This window comes from Lactuca saligna, chromosome 7 (genome assembly GCF_052625555.1).
Source record: "Lactuca saligna cultivar CGN05327 chromosome 7, ASM5262555v1, whole genome shotgun sequence".
NCBI lineage: Eukaryota > Viridiplantae > Streptophyta > Magnoliopsida > Asterales > Asteraceae > Lactuca > Lactuca saligna.
The window spans coordinates 173,438,494-173,466,402 of record NC_136423.1 but is presented as its reverse complement, the minus strand read 5'-3'; the positions used below and the strand labels follow the sequence as shown (position 1 = coordinate 173,466,402).

At 34.5% G+C, this 27,909-nt stretch overlaps 1 protein-coding gene and 1 non-coding gene across 2 annotated transcripts; both read right to left on the bottom strand.

Annotated features, from left to right (window-relative positions):
• Positions 1-4,419: 4,419 nt before the first annotated feature.
• On the bottom strand, positions 4,420-5,081 carry LOC145003906 (Dynein light chain type 1 family protein). Its single transcript, XM_078962811.1, has 2 exons — positions 4,785-5,081; positions 4,420-4,699 (listed from the first exon to the last, which is right to left on the bottom strand). Exons 1-2 carry the CDS (start codon positions 4,920-4,922, stop codon positions 4,514-4,516), a joined length of 324 nt encoding a protein of 107 aa, XP_078818937.1. The 5' UTR covers positions 4,923-5,081; the 3' UTR covers positions 4,420-4,513.
• Positions 5,082-6,276: 1,195 nt separating this feature from the next.
• On the bottom strand, positions 6,277-6,379 carry LOC145007657 (U6 spliceosomal RNA). The gene has a single exon (XR_013663031.1). It is a non-coding gene; the product is annotated as a U6 spliceosomal RNA (small nuclear RNA).
• Positions 6,380-27,909: the final 21,530 nt, after the last annotated feature.

Sequence of the window (27,909 nt, the reverse complement as noted above, 5' to 3'; positions counted from 1 at the left end):
CAAAACACAAGGGATCAAATAACAAATAATAAAAATTAAACAATTAATTTTGTGATTATCTATATTTGACCTAATCCAATTTTATTCATAAGATAATTACCAAATAATTTAAACAATCAATATTTATCATATAAATAAACGATTATTCAAATTATTTAAAAAAATCTTTTGTTTTGGTAAGGATAATCATCAAAATACAATAATATTCGGATCTTATTATTAAAAAATAATTTTGACATTTATCCTATAGCAAAACTGCAAGAAAATCCCGAGATAACCTCTGTCTGACTCCCGGACTCGCCAAGTCACTACCTGGACTAGCCAAGTTGAGTCGGGCATATGCCAGAAAAACGATTTTCAGCAAAAAATTGACAATTACATCACATACAACAGAAACCAATCATGTCTCTGATACCACTGATGGGTTTTAGTCAAAAGAACATCCGATATGCTCATGCAAAACCCTAAAGCTTGGATCTAGACTTCTCTATTGAACATGTAATTAATCCAAGACTTGCAACCCTAGAACTAGCATGCATAATTCGAAATTAACACTATAAGAACAGATCTAAGTGGTTACCTCTTTCAATTGTCTTGAAATCCTTTAAATCTTCTTGTTCTTGAGCTTAGAGTCACAAGTGTAACTCCTCTAATGGCTTACAAACACCACACAATCAAGAAGGCAATTATGATAGAGGAGGAAGGATGCTAAAATCGGCCCTAGGGTTTCTCTTGGAATCAAGTGGCCGAAAATTGCAACCAAGGGTCTCTATCTATACTGTAGGTTGCTAGGGTTTCAGGTAAAACCCTAATGGACAACTTAATCACCAAGCAACCCATAGAACCTTCTGGAATAGGGCCTATGGATGAAAATATGATGGATCCCCATCATAATTTCGTTCACCCTATTATCCACTAGGTTTCCAAGCACAAAAAGTCAACTATCATACATTTGACAGTTTAACCCCTTTTATTCAATTAATCTCTTTTAGCCACCAAATTAATTCCTAACTAATTTATGACTAATATTAATTAAATAATATGATTTCTCCTTTAGTATATCATTCTTATTATATATTAATAAATTATAATATCTTCTCTCTTTCCTAAATTACCTTGTCAAGTTGCTTTGGTGAAGGCAACCCAAAAGGACCATGCATAACCTGGTCAAGTACATACCAAATATAGTTACGGGCTTAGACACTAATCCAACAATTCTCTCTAGTTTTGTCTCTTAGAGTGTTAAGATGAAAGTAGGAAGAAGTTGATACTTTACTTGAACTCTCCATTAGATCAAAAGCTTTGTTTTGTTCTTAAAGGCTTAAAAGTGTTATTATTACAAGAGGAAGACTCACATCTTATCAAGTTGGCTAAATGTTGATGGATACTTCTAGAGAGATTCTTCCTTTGAGCTTAAAGCCATCCTCATCAATTTCCTAATTTCCAAAAGGAACCAAACTCTTCGAAGGTTGTAATGTTTTCCTTTTATGGTTGTTTTAATCTTTTTAAGTCTTGCAAAATGATATTTGGTGGGAATAAAATTAGTGTTATTTTGTTCAAATCTAAAGTCTTCCATTGCATTTTTTTTATGCTTTTAAAACAAATTTTTGAATAAAAACCCACCAAAGTTGTGTATCAAAATAACATTATATGATGTTAACTGAACGATATTTAGCATATAAATGATTTTAAGTTGTTCAATAATGACCATGAAAAAGAAAAAAGTGTGATTGGATGTCAATAATAGTCACCTTTTAATCTATTATGTGTCATTAAAAGTCAATAATAGCTATGAAAAATGAAAAAATAGGTAACTAAAAGTAGTTTATGGTCACAGGTTAATATATTATGTCACTAAAAATCAATAGTAGTCTTGAAAAACAGATAAACATGTGACTAATAGTAGTTTATGGTCATGGTTTAATAAAAGATGTGTCACTAAAAGTCAATAATAGTAATGAAAAACGAACAAAACATGTTGACTAAAAGTAGTTTATGGTCATGGTTTAATATATTAAGTATCACTAAAAGTCAACAATAGTCATGAAAAATGAAAAAAAAAACATGTCATTGATACTACTTTATGGTCATGTTTTAAGATATTACGTGTCACTATAAGTCAACAATAGTCATGAAAAAAAACAACTTCTAAGGGAAAGTAGCTTATGGTGATGGTTATGAAAAAATGATTAAAAAACTACAAAAATTTGTACCTTATGGTGACAGTTTTTACCTATAGTAATGGTTTCTATGGGTTATAGTCACCATGATTAAACATCACCATAACTTACATTTACTGATGCAACCTTTCGTTACACAATGAATGGAAAAACACACCATCATAAAATGTTTATAGTGACAGGTTTTTTGCTTGGCTAAAGACCAATTTTGTACTAGTGAGATCACACATAATAAAGACTAGTGCTACGAGCCACTTATCCAGCAATTAGAGGTATATCCTCAATCTATATCCCAAAACCCTCAAGCTGACCTAAGGTCAAACCTTGTCAAATTGTCAACAGTCAATGGTCAAAGTCAACAACAAAAAAGTCAACTTTGCTAGCCACCACGTCGTGGCCGAGCATATGCTATGACATGACTACCTCAGGATAAAACATTTGCGAGATTCCCATACGTCACTACGTAGAGAGCATATCTCGACAGCATGGGAACTGTTCTTGGACAACTTAATGGATTAATCCCTTAGTCCATTAACTCAAAAACTCATCTCTTCCAAAAAGCTTTCTTACACTCAATGAGTCACAAAACTCATTCTCTCTAGTTATATGATTGGCAACGATTATTTTTTCTTTTTTCTTTTTATTATTGAGTTTTTATTTTATATATATATATATATATATATATATATATATTGAAAAGTTCTAAAATAATATATTAAATTCAATTATGGTTTTTAATCCTCCATAAAAAACTAATATATTGGTATAAAATATTTATTTTAAAAAATAAGATGAAATAGAATGTAACTATTTTTTGAGTTTTGAAGAGTGACGAGAGAATAAAGAGAAAATAAATAACATTTAGATGATACGTAAAATTTAAGGGCATCTGCAACGTATTGAACTCTATTCATTTTTATCCTACAATGCATTAAACTCTATTCATTTTTATCTCATAATGCATTAAACTCTACAAGTTTAATGGAACGTATTAAAAAATATATTTATTTAAAGATTTAAAGACTTTCTTTTTTCTCATTGAAGAGTTCAATGACCATTGAACTCCAAATCCATTGAATGTCAAAGTGGCATTTCACAATGGTGAAATTGTATCCATGGAATGATAAGTAAACATGACACCTCATTCAACTCTTCCATTAAATTCCTCATTGTGGATGAGTGATGAAAATTTATTACACTATCAAGTTTAGAAAGTATAGAAAAACTTTTTCGAAAATGTAAAAAGCTTTTAAATCTTTTTATTAGTACAATATATTTATTTTAAAACGTTTCATTAGGATAATTAATTTTATTAAAAAAATTGTTGTACTAAATACATGTTAATATAATAGAAATGCAAATATTTATGTATTACAACTTTTCTATAGAATTTTATATCTTGAAAATCTATTATTTTTATAAAAATAATCTTTTTTATAAAGGTAAATAATCACAAATATAAGTAACAGATTGGATTGAAAGACCCTTATATATAACATCAGTAGTTATGAAACCTATTTATTAAATGAGTTAATTTAACAAAAAAAAATTTAATATAAATATCAAAATATTTAAGAACTTTGATTTTATAAGAAAATAAGAAAAATAATGAATTATTATAATGAAATGTTTTTTATCTTTTAAATTTAAATAAATAAACAAAAAACTAACGAACGTTAATTTTGGTAATTATGAAATTAAAATGTAAGTTGATATATGAAATTGATATTCATTTATTACTATATTTATTGCAATTATTACATTAAAGTATTATGTAGAATTTAAAAAAAAAAAAAAAAAAAAAAAAAAAAAAAAAAAAAAAAAAAACTCATAAAATAACATTTAGAAAAAAATTAATTCAAAATAACCACAAAATTATTTATTTGACAAATTAAATTAGAGTGTGATGTATAGAAAAAATATATATATATATAGTATTTGTTTTAAACTTTTCATTTCGGCCTCCTTAGTTAAAGTACTTGTAAACAAAGTAAAATGTGACATATATATAGCCACGATGCATGGGACCAGATATATAGTACATATGTGGATAGATTGACGTGTGGTTCATGAAGGGCAAGTTATCTCGTGTTTTGTTTGATTCGTAGAAGTAACCCTAAAACACATATAGCTTAAGTTGTTTGGAGTGTCGGGTCGGGTTAAGATCCATTCGGGTGCCATACGCCATATGCCATATTTCCACGCACTCCTTCCTAACAATGGACAAACACGCGCGATCTGTTCTCTTTCATTCTTGATTTCTACTTTGAAAACGAATTCGTTACAAGAAAAGAACACTACAACGTAGTAAAGAAAAAAAGGTGAAAAAATGATCATGCTTTTACACTCTCCAATGTCGAAAAGTTATCGATCTCTGGTGCTGCTGCTCCTCTAAACAGCAAAATAGAAAGACTCCCAATAGAAAAATGAATGAAAGAACCATAACAATGAGTCACAAACGACCCAAAATCAGTCCCTACGATACACTGCCAACCACCTCCATACATCGCGTCGAATTCCTGCATTAAACATTCAAGTACCATTCGATCAAGATTTCATCATCTATTCTCAACACCATTTAAAACAACTAAACTGATCCCTTACCTGTTTAATCACTCGGGCTATATCAGTGGCTTCAGTTACATCAAAGAAGTCGAGTGCTTTAGCTGCGAGTTGAAGTGCATCTTCTTGCATGGATTGAAGCATATCAGTCTCCCCGATCACAGCTTTTCCTTCTAACATGGTTGCAGGTTTTTAAAATCTGAAATAAGGGATGATAATCGAAATATATTGGAAAAGTGGTGGAAGGTGATGAAGGATAATGTAGAATATATAGTCACGTTGGTGTATAAATGGATGTCGAGTTTATGTGGCTATGGCGGTTGCGACCTGTTGAGAAGAAAATTTGGGTTGGATAAAGCTTTGCCACTACTAAATGGAGTGGCACAAAACACGTACAGCAAGTGAAAGACAATATATGTGCTGGACCAATGACTGGGTCAAGACTCTACAGGCTACATAATTTGTTGTTACGTACGTAGGAATGAGTTTGATGCTTAATTACTGGATGACAACAAATGTAAATGTGGAAAAAAATCACCTCCAAAAAAGTGGCATACAAAATATCTCTCTCTTTTTTTTATTGATATCTAAATATTATTAAAGGGATAATGATTTAGAAGGGTAATAAGGTTTCCAGTTTGTCGGTATTAGGTCACTAAGGTTTTTTTTTGTGTATTAGACCAATATGGTTGTTATTACCGTTTAGAAATAGTCTTTTTACCGGATTTAACAGGTAAAAAGGACTATTTCTAAATGGTAATAACAACCATATTGGTCTAATACGCACAAAAAAACCTTAGTGACCTAATACGGACAAACTGGAAACCTTATTACCCTCCTAAGTCATTAACCCTAATTATCTAGAAAACATGCTTACTAATCAATGTGACTGATTTGTTTGACTAAAAATAATTGCTTATATTTAAACTTATCTCACAATCCTTCCGGAACTTCTAAGTCCAGAAACTCATATGATTGACGATCTTCATTACATAAATATGCAACATTTTATCAATAACTTCTTTTTTGTCATTTAAACGTTTACATGAACACATCCATATCTACAAAAACAAAATGCCACTTTGATACCTCCCATCAATGTCTACATTTGATAACCAATGGAAATGTAAAACCAACAGGGACTTGTATAGAATGTTTATTATCAATTATTTTATAAAAAGCAAAATCACAACATGAACTAAAAAACTGAAGTTGCAAAATGAATAAAAAAAACCAGCACATACACAAATACATACATACTATATACAACACATAAATGGAAGTTTATAAAGCATGAAACCTAATGACAGGAAAAGTAAAAAACTTAAATGAGACTTTATAGAAAGAAAGATCACCCTTACTTGCCACAAATGGTTGAAGGTATCAACAGGAAGATCAATCTGACCATAGAATTCACATGTTGTCTGATCATGACTTCAGTAGATGAACTACTTAAATGTAAGAATTGCAATTGAACTCTATTAGCATTTGAAAAGGGAATTAGGGTTCCAGAGAAGACGACGAAAGGTTAACATTTTTTTTGGACCATTTCTCGATTTGTGTGTGTCATCCTTGCGCAGGGGCCATGCTAATCTTCTCTGTATCGTTCCAATTTTATCGGATGTCCCCAAATGGACGACTATAGATGAAGAGCTTCGCCATATAGAGGAGTAGCATGTTATATGGGACAACGCGAGTTCTAAACGAAGTAGTTTACTGTTGATGGTCATATATTCTCAATGTCTTTAAAATTAGGGTTAATGACTTAGGAGGGTAATAAGGTTTCTAGTTTGTCCGTATTAGGTCACTAAGGTTTTTTTTGTGCGTATTAGACCAATATGGTTGTTATTACCGTTTAGAAATAGTCCTTTTTACTCGTTAAAACCTGTAAAATGACTATTTCTAAACGGTAATAACAACCATATTGGTCTAATATGCAAAAAAAAAAAAAAAAAAAAAAAAAAAAAAAAAAAAAAAAACCTTAGTGACTTAATACGGACAAACTGAAAATCTTATTACCCTCTTAATTCATTATCCCTAATTATTAAAAGATAACGGTTACAAAAGAGTTTTTGGCCTAACGGTAAACAGTGATTCTTTCAAATAAGAGGTTATGGGTTCAAGTTTTACAAAGAGATTTAGGTGGTGTATAGGATTAGATTAGGTGGTGTTTAGGAGTAGGATAATTTGCTGTTTAAAAATAATAATAATAATAATAAATAAAATAAAAAGATAACAGTTAATCTATCAATGAAACAATTATTATTTTTTATTGTATTTATATTCTACTTTCTATTTTTAGATCAAATTGTTGTCATTATCTTTTCAAAATAATATTCAAATGCTGTTTATTTTGACAATAATCACTCGGCTCCGTAACCTTTCCATACTTTCTAAAATAGCTTTCACAATTCGAAAACAATTACATTTAATTATGAAATCTTTAAATTTAGTAATTATTTTATCAATTAATTAAAGCAAATCATTCTATTTATTTACGACATACCAGATTCTCAATAAATCTGACCAAAAACAATAATCACCGACCCATCTTTCTCTTATATTTTCCTCTCTTAAACTCTAATTCCCTAATCCTCTCTGTCCTCATGCCAATGGTTATGTTCATAGTAGAACGTAGCACCACAAGGTGATTCCTTTTTGCTCATTGTAACGCCCGTAAATCTGGGCTAGTCAATTTAAGGACAATGAGCGTCAAAAATGACTTTTTAATGAAAGATTATTTAGAAGGAGTAATCTTAACTAAATTGTAGTATATGTTACAAGGATTCCGTACATATGAAGAACGTCGAAATCTGAATTATAACAAAGATGTTATAACCTGTCGAAGTTTCGTGATAGAACCGACACGACACTGTGTGACGTAAAAAGTAAATTTACGATAAAGTGATTTTTACCCTTAGCGATCTAAACGAGAGTTGTAGAGTTCGTTAAACCGTGAGCGTGCATAAAAAGAATGTCTAAATTTCACTTTGTATGAAGAAGTTATGATTTTTCTAAGTTTCAGCTTAGCAGTGTACAATCCAAAACTCGAATATGAGATTGAGTGATTTTTAGCCGAAACAATCTAAATGAGAATTGAAGATCTCGTTAATAGTAGTGCAACGGTAAAAAGACAGAAGGAAACGTACGTCAAATGAAGAAGTTATGAATTTTTAACGGACATTTCCTATCCTGACCTGTTAAAAATAATATAATTAAAGTAATTCAAAATTAGCCGACGGAGACAAAATGAGAGTTGTAGAGCATAGTATCACCTACACATGGATATAAAGAACATAAAAAACGGAGCTGGTATGAGGGAGATATAAATTTATGAAGTTTTTACATAATTAAAGTATATTAGTTTTATTATATATTTCGATAATATCCGAAGTGCTGACGAGTCCGATCTGATCCGAAAGATATGCCCAACGTACATGTCGACAGCGAAGTACGCTCCGCGTCGGAAGGAGTTACGCCAAACTTACTTCGGCCTTGTGTGGTCCAAGAGAGGGCCACATAGCACCGCCGAGATTTTGCCACCTGGCTCTCCTATCCGAACTACACCCAGCGTAAGGGCCTCGGTACACCCAACGTAGTCCGAGGATCAGACCCTATATATAGGGTGCGAGGACAGTCGGGGTTTGTTGCTCAATTTCTATGTTCCACTCCTTATACTTCCTATTTCTAGACAAATTTTACCCCCGAAGCCCCTGTATCAATCCCGACACCCAAAGCAAGTCCCGAAGACCTGAAGATGCTGAGAACTACAGTTTTTGAGCCGAAACTTTGCCCACGTGAAGCCTGCTGTTGGAGAAAACATCTCAGTTTTAGCGAAGAATATTATTTTAATAGACGAGGTGTTGTCTGATCATCGTCTTATCAAGTGAGTGTATAGTCCCTTTCATAAACACGATTTTAATACAAGTATTGGTTTAATGTATTACATCTATGTTATGAGTGAATGTGTAGTCACTTTCTTCTAACACTTAAAATATGAAGTATTTGCTATGAGAAACATGTTATGTGTTTATATATTGTTGTTTGTTTGAGATGAGTGTGAAATGGATGTTTTATATAGTTTTCAAATGAGTTAAACTGTATATTTATTTTATATTTATAGATATGTTGGGTAGAACAGGGGTAGATAAGATAGTTGGTGTGTGACAAAAGATGAGTTGGATAATGAGATAAAAGATGATATAGATCTTGAGGTGAGGGTGACAGGTGAAGAATGAGTGAAACCTTTACCCAAACGATGGCCCCCGTCATTCAGCAGAGTAGGGATGACAACCACGGACTATTCTAGACAGTCCAGTGGAACACTAGCAGACTCGCAACTTGTAGATGATGTGAACTTGATGTTCACCGTTGTACTCTAAGAACCCATTGACACGAATTGCGAGAGGGGTCTCGAAAAAATGATACTATCAATAAACGAGATAAATGTGTTATTAATCCGAGAGTATGGACTAAGACATAGTTAACTGTCCCTAGTCCGGGAGTATGGATTGGGCACAGTTTTAAATCCGAAAGTATGGATCAGATCAGGAGATTAGTTTTAGATCCGGGAGTGTGAATCAGATCAAGAGGTTAGTTTTAGATCTGGGAGTATGGATCAGGTGGAAAGGTTAGTTTTAGATCCATGAGTAGGGATCAGGTAAATAGGTAAATTTTGATACGGGAGATTAGATCGTGTCATTGTGAGGATCGACAGGGTGGGATAAGAGTTGTTTTATATGGTGAAATTATATAAGTTTGTGAGTTCTAATATATATATATATATATATATATATATATATATATATATATATATATATATATATATATATATATATATACAGATATATGATATAAAATTGTGGGTTGAAAACCCTATATGCTCACCAGACTCCCAAGCCTGACCCACTCAATTTTCTTTGTAATACAGGCTATGGCACGAGAGCATAATTTGCTAGCATAACGAGAGATTTTGGATTATAGGCTAGTAGTTATAAATAACTGTTGTAAGGTCTATTTTGTTCTGTTTATGCTTTTAGTCTGTATAGAACATGACATCCTGAATCTTGTTAATGAAATACATTTCTACGGAAATGCATTGATAAATCTTTATCATATTTTGGGAACAAATTCTGCAACTCTTTTAATCAAATGATTACTCTAATTTTATAAAATAAAGCATAAACAAATCGGTCTTTTCTGGCCGTGAAATTGGGGATGTCACAGTTGGTATCAGAGCATTAGTTTAAGCGAACTAGGAATTTGTAGGATTTCTAGGCTTAAACTTAGAATGCTAAGCGATGATTGTGAGATGAGTGTCTACCATATTTTAGACACGAGCACTAGTATATTTTAGGAAAGATGCCTAAAATGCTTTTATGTGCTAAATGTTAATATGTTTGTCATATATGGAATTGTTTGTTCGGATCTATAGTCTGTTGCCGACCGGATCTGGAAACCTTATGTGTTTAGGATTTTAAGCGTACGACTACGATATTAGAACTAGCATGTAAACGTTTCGGAGTGATAAGGATGATTTGAACGTCTATCAAAATAGAGATCTAAATTCACCTTATTCGGTGTATAGATCAAAAATAGAAAGAACCAAAAGTGGAGCTGGAAACGTGAACGAAAACAGGAATCGACCACCTATGGTTGAGCAAGTAGCTATGGTAGCAGCAGTACCTAAGCCAATGACACTGGCTGCGATACAAGAGATGATTCAAATGATGTTGGATCGTCAGATGGAGGAAACTTAACGTCTGCTTCAGCAAAATCGTGAAGGACTTTCAATGCCGATTGAACAGCCCGAATTAAATGAAGGGCAGTCGGAAGGAGGAAACTTCAGTGGGATTATTGGTCAAGCCAACCCACCAATTGTTAGGCAAAAGAACCAGGATGGAGGAAATGGCGAACGTGGATGCAAGTACAAGGACTTCGTGGCATCCAAACCATCGTGTCTATCTAGAAGCTTGGCACCAGTAGAAGTTATAGACTGGATCTTCGAGATGGAGATAATGTTCGAGAGTTGCGAGTGTAGCATCGGACAGAAGACCGCTGTTGCGATTCCTCAGTTAAAGTCTGGAGTGCTGAGCTGGTGGAAGCTACTAATGGGTTCGATGCCTAAGGGAGAAGCTAGCAAGATGTATTAGGAAGATTTTGTAGTGCAATTGAAAATACAATACTGATCTGAGCAGGATCTTCTAGAAATCAACAATGAGTTCCAGAATCTGAAGAAGGGAAGATTGAGCGTCAGTGAGTACGCTATTAGTTTTACGGAGAAAATAAAGCTTGTTCCTTACCTGGTTCCAACTGAACTCTCCAAGGTTAACAAGTTTGCCCGTGGATTACCAGCGGACTTTAGTCCGATGGTCAAGCAAGCAACCACTTTGAAAGATGCCATCTGGGCTGCTAAGAACGTCGAGACCAAATAAGGGAAAAGAATCTGGAGAGGGCCAAAGTGGGTGAGAAAAGAAAGTTTAAAGGATCCTCAGGGCCCGATGAGAAGATAAAAGTCTCGAAGTCTGATTCGAAGGAGTTTAAAGAAGGAGAAAAATGGTGTGATAAGTGCAAGAGGAAGCACATTGGGAGATGCTCTAAAGAGATGACCTTCTTCAAATGTTGGAAGACTGGTCATTATGCCAATGAACGCGCAACCAAAAGAGAAGCCTGATTTAAGTGTGGTGAAGAAGGACACTTCAAGCAAAACTGCCCAAGAAGAGAAGGGGCTAGAAGGTCGAATGTGCTGCCACAGCCAAAGGCAAGAGCATTTCAAATCATCCTTGACAAAGCAGATGACAATGTGAGGAATCAAGGATGAAGACTTCATATCAAGATATAGCTAGTATCAAGAAGTGTTAGAGGCATAGTATAGGGTGAACTTGAACCTTTGTGTAATCGTTTCAAGAAATAATATAAACCCTGGTTTTGTTATCTAATGTGTTGATTGATTGTGTGATTTTGTATGGTGACTTGGTTGACTGCGAGACAATCTTGGGATGAGTATGAGTAGGTGTGAATGGTAGTAGAGGCCTATACTACCGGAAGCACAAAACTCACGCTTGGATCAGGGAAAGTCACAAGGTTACCAATAAGCTAGTGATTGGTCTCGTTTTATTCAAGTATGTCGTTACCATCGTTTCGGTAATGACTAATAAGATGATTGTTATTCTGACCCTAGTGGTCATATTAAATTGAGTCCGAATATGATGATTTTGTTACATGGTTCATAGAACCAAATTCGATGTAACATCTGACTTAAGTCAGAAGATTGAAATCAAGGCGATCGATGGCATCGTGCTCGTTGTTAAAGAAACTTGTAACTAGAAATGATACATTCAAAAAATGTGATTATATCACATTAGAATATGAAAGAAGGTCTATTCCATTCTGGAATTTGACTCTAAGGAACTTGAGTCTAAGCGTTGTTACATACGATGAGAGATCATTAGAGCATGACCCATCGATCTGTTACAATAGATAAAGGAAAGTATTTACCCTAAGAAGAAGAAGGAGTCCACAATAAGTATTTATTTTGTAACATGAAGGTTATGATTGAAAGTCCAACATAGTACGAAAAGCAGATGCAAGATTAAGCCGTCTACAGTCAAGAAGCCCAAAGAGTTAGATACTCGTTCGAAGAAACATAGAAGTTACGATTATTACCTAGGATGAAAAGATATAATGTATGGAATCATTATACAAACCCTATTTTTGTTGATGATTCCAGGACATAATCATCCTAAGGGGGAGATAATTAAAACGCCTGTAGATCCAGGCTAGTCAATTTAAGGATAATGAGCGTCAAAAATGACTTTTTGATGGAAAATTATTTAGAAGGAGTAATCTTGAATAAGTTGTAGTATATGTTACAAGGATTTCGTACATATGAAGAATGTTGAAATCTGAATTATAACAAAGAAGTTATAACCTGTCGAAGTTTCGCGATAGAACCGGCACGATGTTGTGTGACGTAAAAAGTGAATTTACAAAAAATGATTTTTAGCCTTAGCGATCTAAACGAGAGTTATAGAGTGCGTTAACTGTGAGCGTGCATAAAAAGAATGTCCAAATTTGACTTTGTATGAAGAAGTTATGATTTTTCTAAGTTTCAGCTTAGCAGTGTACAACCCAAAACCCGAATATGAGATCGAGTGATTTTTAGCCAAACAAATCTAAATGAGAATCGAAGATCTCGTTAATAGTAGTGTAATAGTAAAAAGACTGACAGAAACGAACGCCGGATGAATTAGTTATGGATTTTTAACGGAGATTTCCTATCCGGACCTGTTAAAATTAATATATTAAAAATAAAATCAAAATTAGCCGACGGAGTCTAAATAAGAGTTGTAGAGCATAGTCTCACCTGTGCATGGATATAAATAATGTCAAAATCGGAGCTCGTATGTGGGAGATATGAATTTATGAACTTTTTAAATAATTAAAGTATATAAATCTTATTATATATTCAGATAATATCTGAAGTGCTGACGAGTCCGATCTGATTTGAAAGGTACGCCCGACGTACAAGTAGGTATGCCCAGTGTACATGTCGACAGCAAAGTACACTCCGCATCGGAAGGAGTTACACCCAACGTACTTCGGCCTTGTGTCCTCCGAGAGAGGGCCACGTAGCACCGCTGAGATTTCGCCACCTGGCTCTCCTATCTGAACTACGCCCAGCGTAAGGGCCTTGGCCCAGTGTAGTCCAGGGATCAGACCCTATATAAAGGGTGCAAGGGCAGTCGGGGTTTGTTGCTCAATTTCTATCTTCGACTCCTTATACTTCCTATTTCTAGACAACTTTCACCCCCGAAGCCCCTGTATCACCGACACCCGAAGCAAGTCCCGAAGCCCCGAAGATCCTGAGAACTATAGTTTTCGAGCCGAAATTTTGCCCACGTGAAGCCCGATTTTGGAGAAAACATCCCGGTTTCAGCGAAGAATATTAATATAATAGACGAGGTGTTGTCCGATCATCGTCTTATCAAGTGAGTGTATTGGCTGAATGTATTACATCTATGTTATGAGTGAATGTGTAGTCACTTTCTTCCAACACATAAAATATGAAGTATTTGCTATGAGAAACATGCTATGTGTTTATATATTGTGGTTTATTTGAGATGAGTGTGGAATGGATGTTTTATATAGTTTTCAAACGAGTTAAACTATATATATATATATATATATATATATATATATATATATATATATATATATATGTATGTATGTATTTTATATCTACAAATATGTTGGGTAGAACAAGGGTAAATGAGATAGTTGGTGTGTGATAAAAGATGAGTTGGATAATGAGATAAAAGGTGATATAGATCTTGAGGTGAGGGTGACATGTGAAAAATGAGTGAAACTTTTACCCAAACGATGGCTCCCGTCATTCAGCAGAGTAGGGATGAAAACCACGGACTATTATAGACAGTCCAGTGGAACACTAGCAGGCTTGCAACTTGTAGGTGTTGTGAACTTGATGTTCACCGGTGTACTCTAAAGATCCATTGACACGTATTACGAGAGGGGTCTCAAAAAAACAATACTGTCAATAAACGAGATAAACGTGTTAGTAATCCGGGAGTGTGGATTAATACATAATTAATTGTCCCTAGTATGGGAATATGGATTGGGCACAGTTTTAGATCAGGGAGTATGTGTTAGATCAGGATATTAGTTTTAGATCTGAGAGTATGTATTAGATCAAGAGGTTAGTTTTAGATCCGGGAGTATGGATCAGGTGGAGAGGTTAGTTTTAGATCCATGAGTAAGGATCAGGTAAAGAGGTAAATTTTCATATGATAGATTAGATCGTGTCAGTGTGAGAATCGACGGGGTGGGATAAGAGTTGTTTTGTACGGTAAAATTGTATAAGTTTGTGAGTTCTAATATATATATATATATATATATATATATATATATATATATATATATATATATATATATATATATATACACATATATATGATATAACATTGTGAGTTGAAAACCCTATATGCTCACCAGGTTCCCAAGCCTGACCCACTCAGTTTTCTTTCTATTATAGGTTATGGAATGAGAGCATAAGTTGGCTGGCATAATGAGAGATTTTGGATTATAGGCCAGTAGTTATAAATAACTGTTGTCAGGTCTATTTTGTTCTGTTTATACTTTTGGTCTGTATCAAACATGACATTCTGAATCTTGTTAATGAAGTACATTTCTACGAAAATGCATTGATAAATCTTTATCATATTTTGGGAACAAATCCCGCAACTCTTTTAATCAAAGGATTACTCTGATTTTATAAAATAAAGCATAAAGAAATCGATCTTTTTTTGCCGTAAATTGGGGATGTCACACTCATGCATTCTTAGAATTTGCGTCTCACCTCTTCCTTGCATCTCAAATTATCATACTATTGTTTTGGCTTCACACAAACCTGTACAAACCAAAGCAGACAACTCCTTCAAGACATACTCTGACGAGTTACTCCCCGACCACCTCTTTCGTACATCCATATTTTCTCAACTACGTATGTACCAGCAACACCACCGAGGCTACTATTTCTGTTAATACCACTTCTATACAAACACTATTTTTGGATTTATAATGTAAATTGTTGTTTGGATTCTCTTATTTTTTTTCATTTTGCTTTCTCCGATTGAACAAATGATGAGGGCACCCGAAAAGTACTTTATTGATGTTGAGTTTCATGTAATCAACTTATGTGTTTCATTTTTCTTCCATTTGTCAGATGTTTTTATCAATTGAGTTACTTTGATTTTTCTTTCTAACGAATGATGTGGACACTTGAAAAGAACATTGTTGATGTTGACTTCCGGGTAATCAACTTATGTCTTTGATTTCTTTTCCTTTTTTTTTGCAAGTGATGTTCAGCCTAGCTGGGTTAATGCACCGAGTTTTATACCCATGTGGGGCATGAGGTTGGGAGTTCGATTCCCTTAAACTACCTCGTGTGGTACCACATGTGGGGACTTTTTCCCTAGAAATCCTTATGGGGACTGGGTTTTCCTTGTAAAGGAGCTCAAACTCGGGGTGCTCGTTGAAATATTACGAGTAGGCTTCTATTTAATTCGTTTTTCGTTTCAAAAAAAATGTCATATGTTTTAACAATTAATTTTAGTATGAATGACATAATTTTTCCCAAAATAGTTCACAATCTATCATATTTCCCATCCTCTTAAGTTGTAGTTTTAACATATTTTTGTCTTTGGATTCTATGATTTTACTTAACTCTCTTTGACAACTGACTCATTAGCCAAAAGAGACAATCAAAATCTCATGGTACATTTTTCGAACTTTACTCAACTAATTTCTTATTTTAATATTATTGTATTTCTTTAAAATATTATTTTAGTTTTTGTTTTAAGGTTTAAGAAAAGATGTCATAGTTTTAGGTGTGTCCTCATCATCATTAGGAGTTCATGAATCTTCTGCAAAAGGTGGTGTTGACAATGGAAACAAAGATGTTGTAGTTCAAGGTGTTCACTATTCATCTACTAGGTGTTATAAGAAAACATTTATCTACCTCTTTGATTTCAGTTGTGGAGGCCAAGTTTGAATGTAATTTCTAAACCTTAGCTTAAACATTTTGAATAAAGATTGTTAGATTGTTTCTTGAATTGGTGATTAGATCTTATTGATAATAAGAGACTAGAAGCATAAAAGAACAAAACCAAATTTGGTAGTTTAGTTTAGAAATCTCACATTGAAGTTATAAAATTGGTCAGATTGTGATATGAAATTGGAAATACCATTATAAGACGAATAAATAATTATGTTAACTTGATTATTCATATAAGCATCTTAAAGATGTGGAAATTATAATTTATACAAAGAGAGTATTTTTATATAAATATGAAGAAAATAAAGATTCAAAGTATGTTACTAATATGTTAAAGGCATGGAAGCTAGGAATGAGATTATGAATTTCAATCTTTAAACCAAGGCAATTATTGGTTAAAACTTAATTTTTGCCTATGAAAAAAGATATTAGAATTTGAATAAATACAAATGTTTTGAATCCGTTATATGATGATGACAAGTTTAGAATATATGGGATTGTTTAAGCATCATATATTTCATCATTGGGATGGAAAGAAAAATAAATGAATAAAATTAGTTGATTATTTGCTCTAACTTGTAGTTAATACAACAAAGAACACATAGGGAAAAAACAACTAAATCTGAGTTCATATGAGGTATTTATATGGGAAATGCCGAATTTTTATGAGTTTGGAAATTTAAAGTATTTAGATGCCATATTTCGATTTGCATAAATTTACTTATAAACATCCAAATCAAGTCATTCTTGGGCAAAAAAAGGTAGTCGGGGATGTGTAACATCCCAAAATTTAAGACCAAAACATTTATTTATAATTAATAATTATAAAACCAATTGTCTGAAAACATCCATAGTGTCAAACCATATCAAGACCATTATATCAATAGTCAAAACATGTCATAATAAAACAAAATCAGAGTATAACTCCCAAAGATCTCATGTGTGGAATCATGGTGTCATACGCTGTAATCATGTTGGCTCCTTTCCTTTCAAAGAAGAAGTACCTGAAACCAAAACTGAAAACCATAAGCACAAAGCTTAGTAGTTCCCCCATCATACCACATGCCATATAATAAACATACTATCAGGCATATCTAAGTGCCCGACCTACTGTAACATCCCAAAAGTCATGACCAAAAATTTCATTTTTATTTATTAAAATATCCATGTCTATCAAAATAATTCCATCCAAAAACATAAGTCAAAGTATCAAATCAAAGTATCTCATCAAAACTCATACCAATATATCAAAGTAAAAACATCCTAGGCTAAACAAAATGGTACGTGCACTGCAGTCATCCCGAGCTCTTCCCCTTGCTACCGATAATTCCTAAAACCAAAATTGAAAACTGTAAGCACGAAGCTTAGTGAGTCTCCCCAAACTACCACATACCATATACATAATCATGCTACTAAGAGATATTGGCCCCGCCCACACTCAAGGAGATATGGGCCCCACCCACACTTCACTAATTAGGATATACGGGCCCCACCCACACTCTGCTGACTATGAGATATGGACCCCGCCCACACTCCACTGACTACAAGATACGGACCTAGCTCACACTCAGGTAACTATGAGATACGAACCCAGCCTACACTCATCTACTATAAGATACGAGCCCTATCCACACTCAGTTACTAAGAATACATACAACTATCACACAGACAACAAATATAATCAAATCTATCAATCAGTCCTATATCCATACTCAAATAATGTTAAGAGATACGGGACTCGCCCACACTCAGATATCTATGAGATACGAGTCTCGCCCACAAACAGCTACTAATCAATACACATAACATATATGGGCCGATCTTGGTTCCTTCGACCCATTCAAACCAGGAGGAAACTCACCTCGCAAAGCTGACTGCCGAATCTCATGGTAATTAATCTCTAACGAGTGCCCCAACGATTCTCTGAGTTTTCATTACCAATATAATACTTATTCAAATCCTATAATCCTTTAGATATTATTCCATACCCGAAAACCCCTTCACGGGTCAACCTTGGACAACATCTGGGTCAAATTCAATGTCAAGTCAAAGTCAAAGTCAGTGCTCTGAGTTGACCCAACTCGTCGAGTCAACCTCTAACTCGTTGAGTTTCCATGATTCTCATAATTGTGATAAAGCGAGTTAACTCGTCGAGTCCTTCCTCAGACTCGTCGAGTTCTTCCTTTTACAGAATCGGGAAAATTCGACCTAACTCACCGAGTTCCTCTATGAACTCGTCGAGTTCCTCAGTCTGTTGCTCCATCTAATTGGATTAAGTCACTAATCTTTAAATCTAAGCTCCATATTTCAGATATAGACTGGAAATGTCCTTAAAAGGATAAAGTTTCCAACTTTACCCGTTAATACCCTTACCCAAGTTATTTAGCTCAAACCCTAACTCTAAAAGATCTAGATCTTGATCCAAAATCCATCAATACATCAAGATAGGGTGTAGAAATAGAGATATGAACTTTAAAGACTAGATGAACACATAAAGCCTTCAACTTTCTCTTCATGCATGGCCCTTTGGAGCTTAAAGGCCAAAATGGTAGTCTAAAGGTTGCATGGGGCTTCTATGGCCATAAAGTTTGCACCTTTATGCCATGAAATCCCTTTAAGACCCTTGATCTGAAAAGGTATTCACTTAGGATGTCCATTTCCCAAGGATCAAGATATTTGGACCAAAAACCCAATAAAAAGTGTTAAGAAAGAGATCTAAGCAATCATTTGGCAAGTTTGAGTCCTATTTACAAAAAAAGTGACGAGGATGAGGTGAAGCTTATGGATCCACAAACTCCTTCTTGATTCCTCAAGCTTCTTCTTCTTCCACAAGATTTAAACACACAAAACTCTCTCAAGGATGGCTCACAAACTCACACAATGCATTAGGGTTTTGAGATTTAGGGTTTGGGACTTGGAGGCTGTAAATAAGGCCAACCTATGGAGGTTAAGGTGTTTAAATAGGGTACAAACCCCTGAAATTTGGGTTTCATTCTACCCGTCCTACTCGTCAAGTTGAGGCTCTCATCTCATCGAGTAGACTTCACAACCCATGTCCGAATCCATTCCAACTCGTCGAGTTTCTATACAAAAATGAATAAAATTTGAATTAAATACATACCAGGAACTATGTGTTACAATTCGCCCCCACTTGTCTTAGACTTCGTCCTCGAAGTCTGCTGCCACAAATAACTCTGGGTAATGCTCTCTCATCTCATCCTCTAGTTCCCAAGTCCACTATGATCTCTTGTAGAGCATCCACTACACCTTCACTAACTGTACAACCTTTTTCCTCAAGGTTTTCATCTTGTAGTCGAAAATCTATTTGATTAGGTGTCTAAGCTCATAACTATATTTGGTATGTACTTGATTTGATTATGAGCATGGTCCTTTTGGGCTTCCTTCACTCATGCAACTTGATAGGGTGATAATTGGAGAGAGAGTAGGATTTATTATATGAATAATAAAATGGTACTTAGATTGATTTTATTAATTAATATATTATAAGATCAATATATTATTTGGAAATCATATTATTAATTGGTAATTAATCAGAAATTAGCCTAGTATTAATTTTTGGATTAAAGGAAACCGTTAATAATTGAGGAATTGTTGTGTAAATCATTGATAGTTGCATAATTAGGTTGATGGACTCCATAGAGTGGAGTGGACGGAATCCTAAAGGGGGAAGACCTATAGATTTCGTCCAAGGGCTCTAAGGAGGGAGTCCATGGCTGCTTAGTGCCTAAGCAAGGCATTAGGGTTTCCACCCGAAAACCCTAGTAGCCACAACTATGTAAAGACCCTTATACTTGATGAAATTGACCTATGCTTCAGAAACCCTAAGGTGGTTGATTTTCACCTCTCTCTAAGTCTTTCTTTGCATTGAGTGTCTGTGACTCCATTAGAGGTGCAACACTTGGGGCAGTAAGCTTTCAAAGGTCAAGGATCTTCAAGGTGAACTTGCTATTGCTACATAACAAGAGAGGTAACATCTAAACCCTAATTACTTGTCATAGGGTTATTGCTTTGGAGTTTTTATTTACATGTTCAATAGAGAAAAACTTAGTGATGGGTTTTGAGCATTCTAACAATCCTATAGTGTACATGCAACCCTATAAACCTTGGATCTATGTTTTCTATATTATACATGCAAATATTCAATGTTCCAAGGTTTCATCCTAACTAACATAATATGAAGCAACTCTACTACAAAAGCCTAGTTAGATGACATACCTTTTGATGTAACTTGAAGTATTGAACTTTAAGAGCTTAGCCCCAATAGTGTGGAAGCCTCAAGTGGAATCACAGATCACCAAAAACACCTTGCAAAACTTGAGAGAATAGAATGCACACTAGAAATTGGCCCACTCTTGTATCCTTACACACTAGTGCCATTTCATATGCCAAAGACCTCTTTATATAGTATGGAGGATTAGGGTTATATTCATGTAAACCCTAATACTCATGACCTTTCATTTCCAAAGGATCCATGGGTTAACAACTCCATGAACTATCCATGCAAGCTTAGCCCAACCTAAATGAACTTGGCCCATGCTATATATATATAAGTGTCCATATTTAATTAGTTCCTTTTGATAACTAAATTAATTCTAAATGAATTCTTGATCAATACTAATTAAATAATATGATTCCATATTAATATATTAGAACTTATAATATATTAATATAAATCATAAACATACTATTCTCAAAAGAATATCCATATAAATTATTCCAGTGAAGTGCAACACAAATGGACCATGCTACTCTCGGGTCAAATACATACCGACAATAGTTATGGGCCTAGAAATCTAATCCAATAGTCTCCCACTTGGATAAGTTTAAAACTATTATTGCATATGACTCCAAGATCCCGACTGGCAATTGTAGCTCTTAAAGCCGTTGCCGAACTCTGACCTAGTCAAATGACTTGTCCATTAGATAAGACATCATATATTCCTCCATTATATATATCACATGGACTGAGACATGGATTATAATCATTCTCCATGTCCATTTTTTGTTTCCCGATTTCCGATTTATGACGACTGACTGATTGAACAAATCAATTCAGTTCAGGCTTAGCCAACCACTTAGGGGTGTCATCACTAAATCATTGTGCGTCCCACAGATATCGCTTTTATCCCTCCAAGGGTAAAGGAATGGATAAAATTCAACAATATGCTTCTCCTACTACTTGTTGAATCATACACAAAGGTACGTTTGATGACATCAAGTTACTGATGCGTTTTCGTGCAATCAATGTATAACCAACTCATAGTCAAAAAGTCATAGCTCTAGGTTTAAAGAATATAAGATATTATCGTCTCATGATCACTTGTGATAAAATCCATGAAGTGATTAAAATGAGCATGGGTTTAATCCAATACTCAGAACTTATGAGCACTCATGAATGTTGTAGCAACTCTTGCTATGTACAACACCTTAGACATCTACAAGCCAACTTCATGACAGTCTTGATTCATATCTACTTCCAACGTATGACCGACTGTGGAGAATTTGAATAAATCATTTATTCAGGAAGTCAAAACATGCAAAGTGAAACACAAGAATAATACTAATTCAATATGGCCCAAAACACATTTGACAGTAAATAGAACACCTTTTATTTAAACACCATATTGATTACTCATTATTCATTGCATAATGTTTCAAATTTATCATCTTAATACTTGAATTAAAAAAATAGTTGTCCCATGCTCCAAGCATGTACACTATGTTTTCTAAACAATAATTATGCCATACACCAAGTATGCACACTATGTTTGTCTATGATCCTTACTTTGTGAAATAGACCAATTGAACATGATTCCAATGATGCTCATTTCACAATCCCAATCCGTATTGTAAATGTAAGAATACCAAACTCTTGCCATTTACTGTAATCTGTTAGATTCTAAACTTATATGCAATGATCCTCTTGTAATGAATATGCACAAAAGTCACAGAGACTTGGCAACAAACATTACAAAGTATTCCAATGGAGAGCTTTCCATGGAACCGAATTCTCAAATTCAAAGTACATTGCTTTGAACAACCTTCTGCAATAAGTTTCCTAATCTTACACAGATTTAATGAATAACTTCCACCTATGGGAACATTTTCATATTCCCATTTTGATATCACTTCTGAACAAGAGTAGCACCTTTTCAGAATATGTCAATATGGTCCTTTCCAAAAATTTACACCATACTTCCAACTGTCCATGAGCAACCAATATTTGATGAACCTCATATTGTACTCGACAATTGCTTAACCATCATAGTCATATACAATTCTAGACCTTTCCCCTCTTAATGCCCTGGGCATTTGGAAAATTTAGAAATGATAAATATTATAGCACTTGTAATCGATCCTATACCCAAAGCATATGGGACACGATTCATGATGTCTCACATAAAGACATGATCCTAGATCATCCTTTTGCTGCAATATTTTTATTTTCCATGTTTTCATAATTTGACTATGAATAGGGATGTTGTAATCATAATCGAATTTGAGAACGCAATATATAGAGAATTTCCTTAAGTTGAACCATTCCAACATAAACTTCATATATATATATATATATATATATATATATATATATATATATATATATATATATATATATATATATATATATATATATATATATATACCCTTGGCTAAAGATGATTAAAATCTCAATCTAAGCTTTTAGAATTGAAAGAAGTATGATTTCCTCTCCCTTAATTATAGCAAAACAACTTTTCCCAATTGAAACTTTTGTTTTCTATAATTAACATTGCTAACTTGCAACACTTATTATAATTATCATGCTACTACTAACATGAAGATTATTAGCATAACACTTCTGCTCCCATTATCTTTGACATATACTCAGATATCAGTTGGACTTCTAGAAATCAATACTTTATTCACTTTCTTACCAAGGTTCAAATTTTCCGATACGTGATGCTTTGATAAAACTTTATCAAAATCATACACCTTTCCTTAGATAGCACACATGTGTGTCGAAACAATTTCAGAACTATGAAAAGGGATGTCGTAATCATAGTCTCAATTGTTTAGACCTTTGTCATTCCTCACAAGTCCATGTTAGTGTGCCAGTTAACCACACACACTACACGAATGACTTTAAGAATGCAAATATCACAATTTCTATCTACTTAAAACCACTTAGTGAAAGCGTTTCCTCACCATCATTTTCATGAATTGGAGAGAAACCTTATCACACTCAGATTTTATGGTGTATGTGTTCCTATCCATGTGAATTTGTCAAAACCATAATCACAAGACAAGGTTAGTGACAAATCCAAACTCTTATGGACTGAACTTTTACTGTCTTAACTTCTTGCCACCTGGCAGCACAAGGGCCTGCCATTGCTTCCAAGTTGTTATGAAACCAATTGAGAACTCTCAGAACTCATATGCAAAGCCAACTTTAACTGGAATAGGCACAGAAATAGGAATATGTCAACACGATAGGTTATAAACCTCAAGTCGTGTGCTAGTGATAAACTACATGTTTTATACTTGATTGGATCTTGAAACTCTTTCAGGATCTTTTAGACTCTCACTGCCCTCTTGACATATAAGACTCTCTTGCCAAGACCCATTCCTTGACAAACAAATATTCAAGAGATAGTGTGGATTCTTATCAAGACAAACACTTCACACAATTGGCCTTAGCTGGTCTTTGTTTTATCCAAAACAGCATAGCTTACCAATTTCAAATGTACAAGAGTAAAACACATTTTACTCTTACATTTAAGAAGTGTTAACATGACATCCCCATTTTCACGGCCAGAAAAGACCGGTTTTGTTTATACTTTATTTCAAAATCAGAGTAACCTTTTAATAAAAGAGTTGCGAAATTTATCCCAAAACAATAACATGATAAAGATTTATCAAAAGCATTTCCTTATAAATGTATTTCATTAAAACACTCGGGATGTCATGTTTGATATAGTACATAAGTATAAACAATACAATATCAGCCTTACTACATTATTTCATATCTACAGGCCTACATCCGTAACCCCTCATCCCAACACATCACAACTATGCTCGAGCGCCACTAATTGTAATACATAAAATGGAGTGGGTCAGGCTTGGGAACCTGGTGAGCACATAGGGTTTTCAACCCACAATAAATTAGTTTATTAATTTCATCAAGAAACAATAACCCGATTACCCGTTCCCGTTATCGTCACATTACGTCCCTAAACACCAATCATAAGGGACCTATCCTAAGGATCATCATCGGGATGGACACTACTGCTAAGGGGGTTCCTTAGCAATAAATGTCCTAAACGCAACCATGTGGGGGATGGAGTACACCGGTGAACACATTGTTCACAAACACGTACAGGTTGCGAGCCTGCCAGCGTTCCACTAGACTGTCTAGAAAAGTTTGTGGTCGTCATCTATACTCCGCTAGATGACTCGATCAACAACAACATCATCGAGGTCTCTCATCATTTTATCACACATCACCTATTACATCTACCCATGTTTTACCCAAACATTTTCGTAGATATAAAGTACATATACAGTTTAAATCATTTAAAACTTGTATAAAAACATTCATCCAACATAGATAGCAAGTATACAGATAATATGTACACATAGCACGTAATATATAAAATACTTCATATATATGTGTAAGATGAAAGTAACTATGCACTCACCTGAAAGGTGGCGACTCAGCACTCGGACAGCGCTTCGATACTCTCAAAACAATTGTCCTTCGATAAAACCTAGTATCAATACCACTAGGGTTTAGTCTAACGTCAACCGTGACTAATTAATAGTCTAGCTATTATTATTTTTATATAAGCATTAAATAACACTTAATATAACTCATAATAATAGCCCAAATAATTATTTTGAGGACCTAATAACCTTACTATAATTATTCTAAAGCTATATTAAAAATTGTGTAAGCGTAACTCACTTATAGCGGATATTAAAGAAAACCGGGCTTTGCTAGGAGTAGCATTTCCGAAACCGAAAGACCATTTTTCTTGGGACTCTGGGAGTCTCGGGGCTTCCTTAGGGTGCTAGGGGATCACCTAGGCTTATGGGAGGGTTAAAACCCTTAGAGAGAGAATGTAATTTAGAGAGAGAAAGAGAATGGTGTGAAATTTTCGGAACGGCTCGCACCCCTTTTATAGGCGCCAGCAGCTTCGGATTACGCTGGGCGTACCAAGGGCTACGCTGGGCGTAGCTTGGATAGGGTTTCCACCCCGGATCCAGCTGTCTCGCACTCGTTGGAAGGATAAGGCCGAAGGTACGCGGGGCATACCGGACCTCGTACGCAGGGCATAATGCGAGGTGACGCGTCGTTCATCCGAAGAGAAGCCTTGGGCAACAAGCAACTACTCAGATGCGGCCACGTCATCTCCTTTCTCACAGACTTCGCAATTTTCCTTCCCGACATCTAAAATTCATAACTTTCGCAGACGAGCTCTGTTTTCAACTTTCTTTATATCCACGCGAAGGCGGGAACGTACTCTACAACTTTCATTTAGACTCCATTGGCTAATTTTGGCTTATTTTAAATGTTATATCATTAACAGGCCGGGACAAGATTGGTCCGTTAAATTCTCAAAACTTCTTCATCCGACGTCTGTTTTCGCCCATATTTTTATCGTTACGCTACTCTTAACGAGATCTCCGATTCTCATTTAGGTTGTGTCGGCTAAAAACCGCTTTATCTATTATTCGAATTTCGGACTGTACACTGCTAAGCCGAAACTTCGAAAAATCATAACTTCTTCATACGAAGTCAGATTTAGGCGTTCTTTTTATGGATGCTCTCAGTTTAATGTATTCTACAACTTTCGTTTAGACCGCTAAGGCTAAAACTCACTCTATCGTAAATTCACTATTTACGCTTCCCAGTATTGTGTCGATTCCGTCGCGAAACTTTAACTGGTCATAACTTCTTCGTTATAACTCGGATTTTGGCGTTCTTTATATCCCCAGAATCCTTGTTTTGGCCACTACAACTTTATGTAGAGATGTCAGGCTTATCTCACACTTCAATTCTGATGCTTATTTTTATTCTTTATTTTTTAAACATTTATAAATACATAATAAACATAGAAATTCAGATAATTCACATAATACTCAAATATTTCATCTTTATTACTTCAAAATGAGTTACAATAGTTAACATAGACTATTACATCGTCTAAAATGCTTAGCCCCAAAACCCGGGCGTTATAGTTAATAACCTTCTTTAGGATGTGTCACTCAAGTTACAATCTTGGAGTATGATTCTAAGACTTGTTTTGGAACGAAGTAATAATCATCTTCTTGATTTAGCTACTTCAAAAATTCATGACTCCTCTTCTTAGCCATAAGAATGCACTAAGATGTCCTTCGGGGATGAATTGTGATATGGTCTCACAATCATTAAGATGATCATAAAACATGATACTAAAGTACTTTTCCTATCTTTTCAGATTTGAGAAACTTTCTGCCAAATTTGATTCTTCTCATTCATTCTGCGATACATCGAAAGTTTTCCAATGTTTCAGAATTATACTTAAACTCTGTAAGTATAACCATATTTACTAAACTTTAGTAAATCACAACGAATAATCTTATCGATCTTTGTGGTGGACCTGACCATCACACAACCAAGTGTACCTAATCCCTTTGTCCTTCACTTGACTCACATATACATGTGAACAAGGAATTAGTCTCAATTTTTCAAAGATGAAAATTCTCATTCATCATACAATACAACTTGCATGATTCCAAGGATTGGTCCAACTGAAAACTTGGGTGATGAGAATCTTTCCTTATTTGGTAAATTTAGACACTACAACAAATGAAAGAATCAAATTCATATTTCCATTATTGCTAGAAACATATAAACATCAATTTTCCATAAATGCCATTGCAAGGAGATATAAAATAAAGTAAAACAAAATTTTATTTATTTGTAAATGTGGAAAAAACTTTTTCCTTACAATACAAATTTAAATGAAAAATATGCTATTACATATTTTCTAGAAATCTATCATAACTTCTAAGTAGTAGCTCAAGAATCCGATCTTCGAACCATGCGATTGAAATCCATCTTCGCGATCAGATTTAATATACTCTTCCTTTAAGTTTCTTTCCCTTTGCTTGATCCTGCCAAACATCAAAATGTAACCGAGTCATATTTTGTATTAAGAATCATCAATTCGGAACTTAACAACGTTAGATAGTGGACTTACCTAAAGCAGACTCAAACTTTTTGATTCTTTCTTCTCTCACGTTATTCAGGTAGCCAGGGCAGCTTCGCAACCAATGCCCCTTACCTTGACAATGAAAACATATATACTCTTTGGTAATGGTACATAGGACTATCACAGACTTAGCTTTTTCCGTTTACCTTTTGGTCAACCGGGTTGACCAAGCCCGATCCCTTTCCATTGGGAAAAGAAAGCTTTTCTGGACTTCCAATGTTACCATCGTCAATGTCCATGGAAGTTTGAGAAATAGACCTTCCACCCATATTTGCTTGACTATTGTGCCGAATCATTTCTGATTCAGCAGAAACAAGCAAATAAGGTAGATCTATTA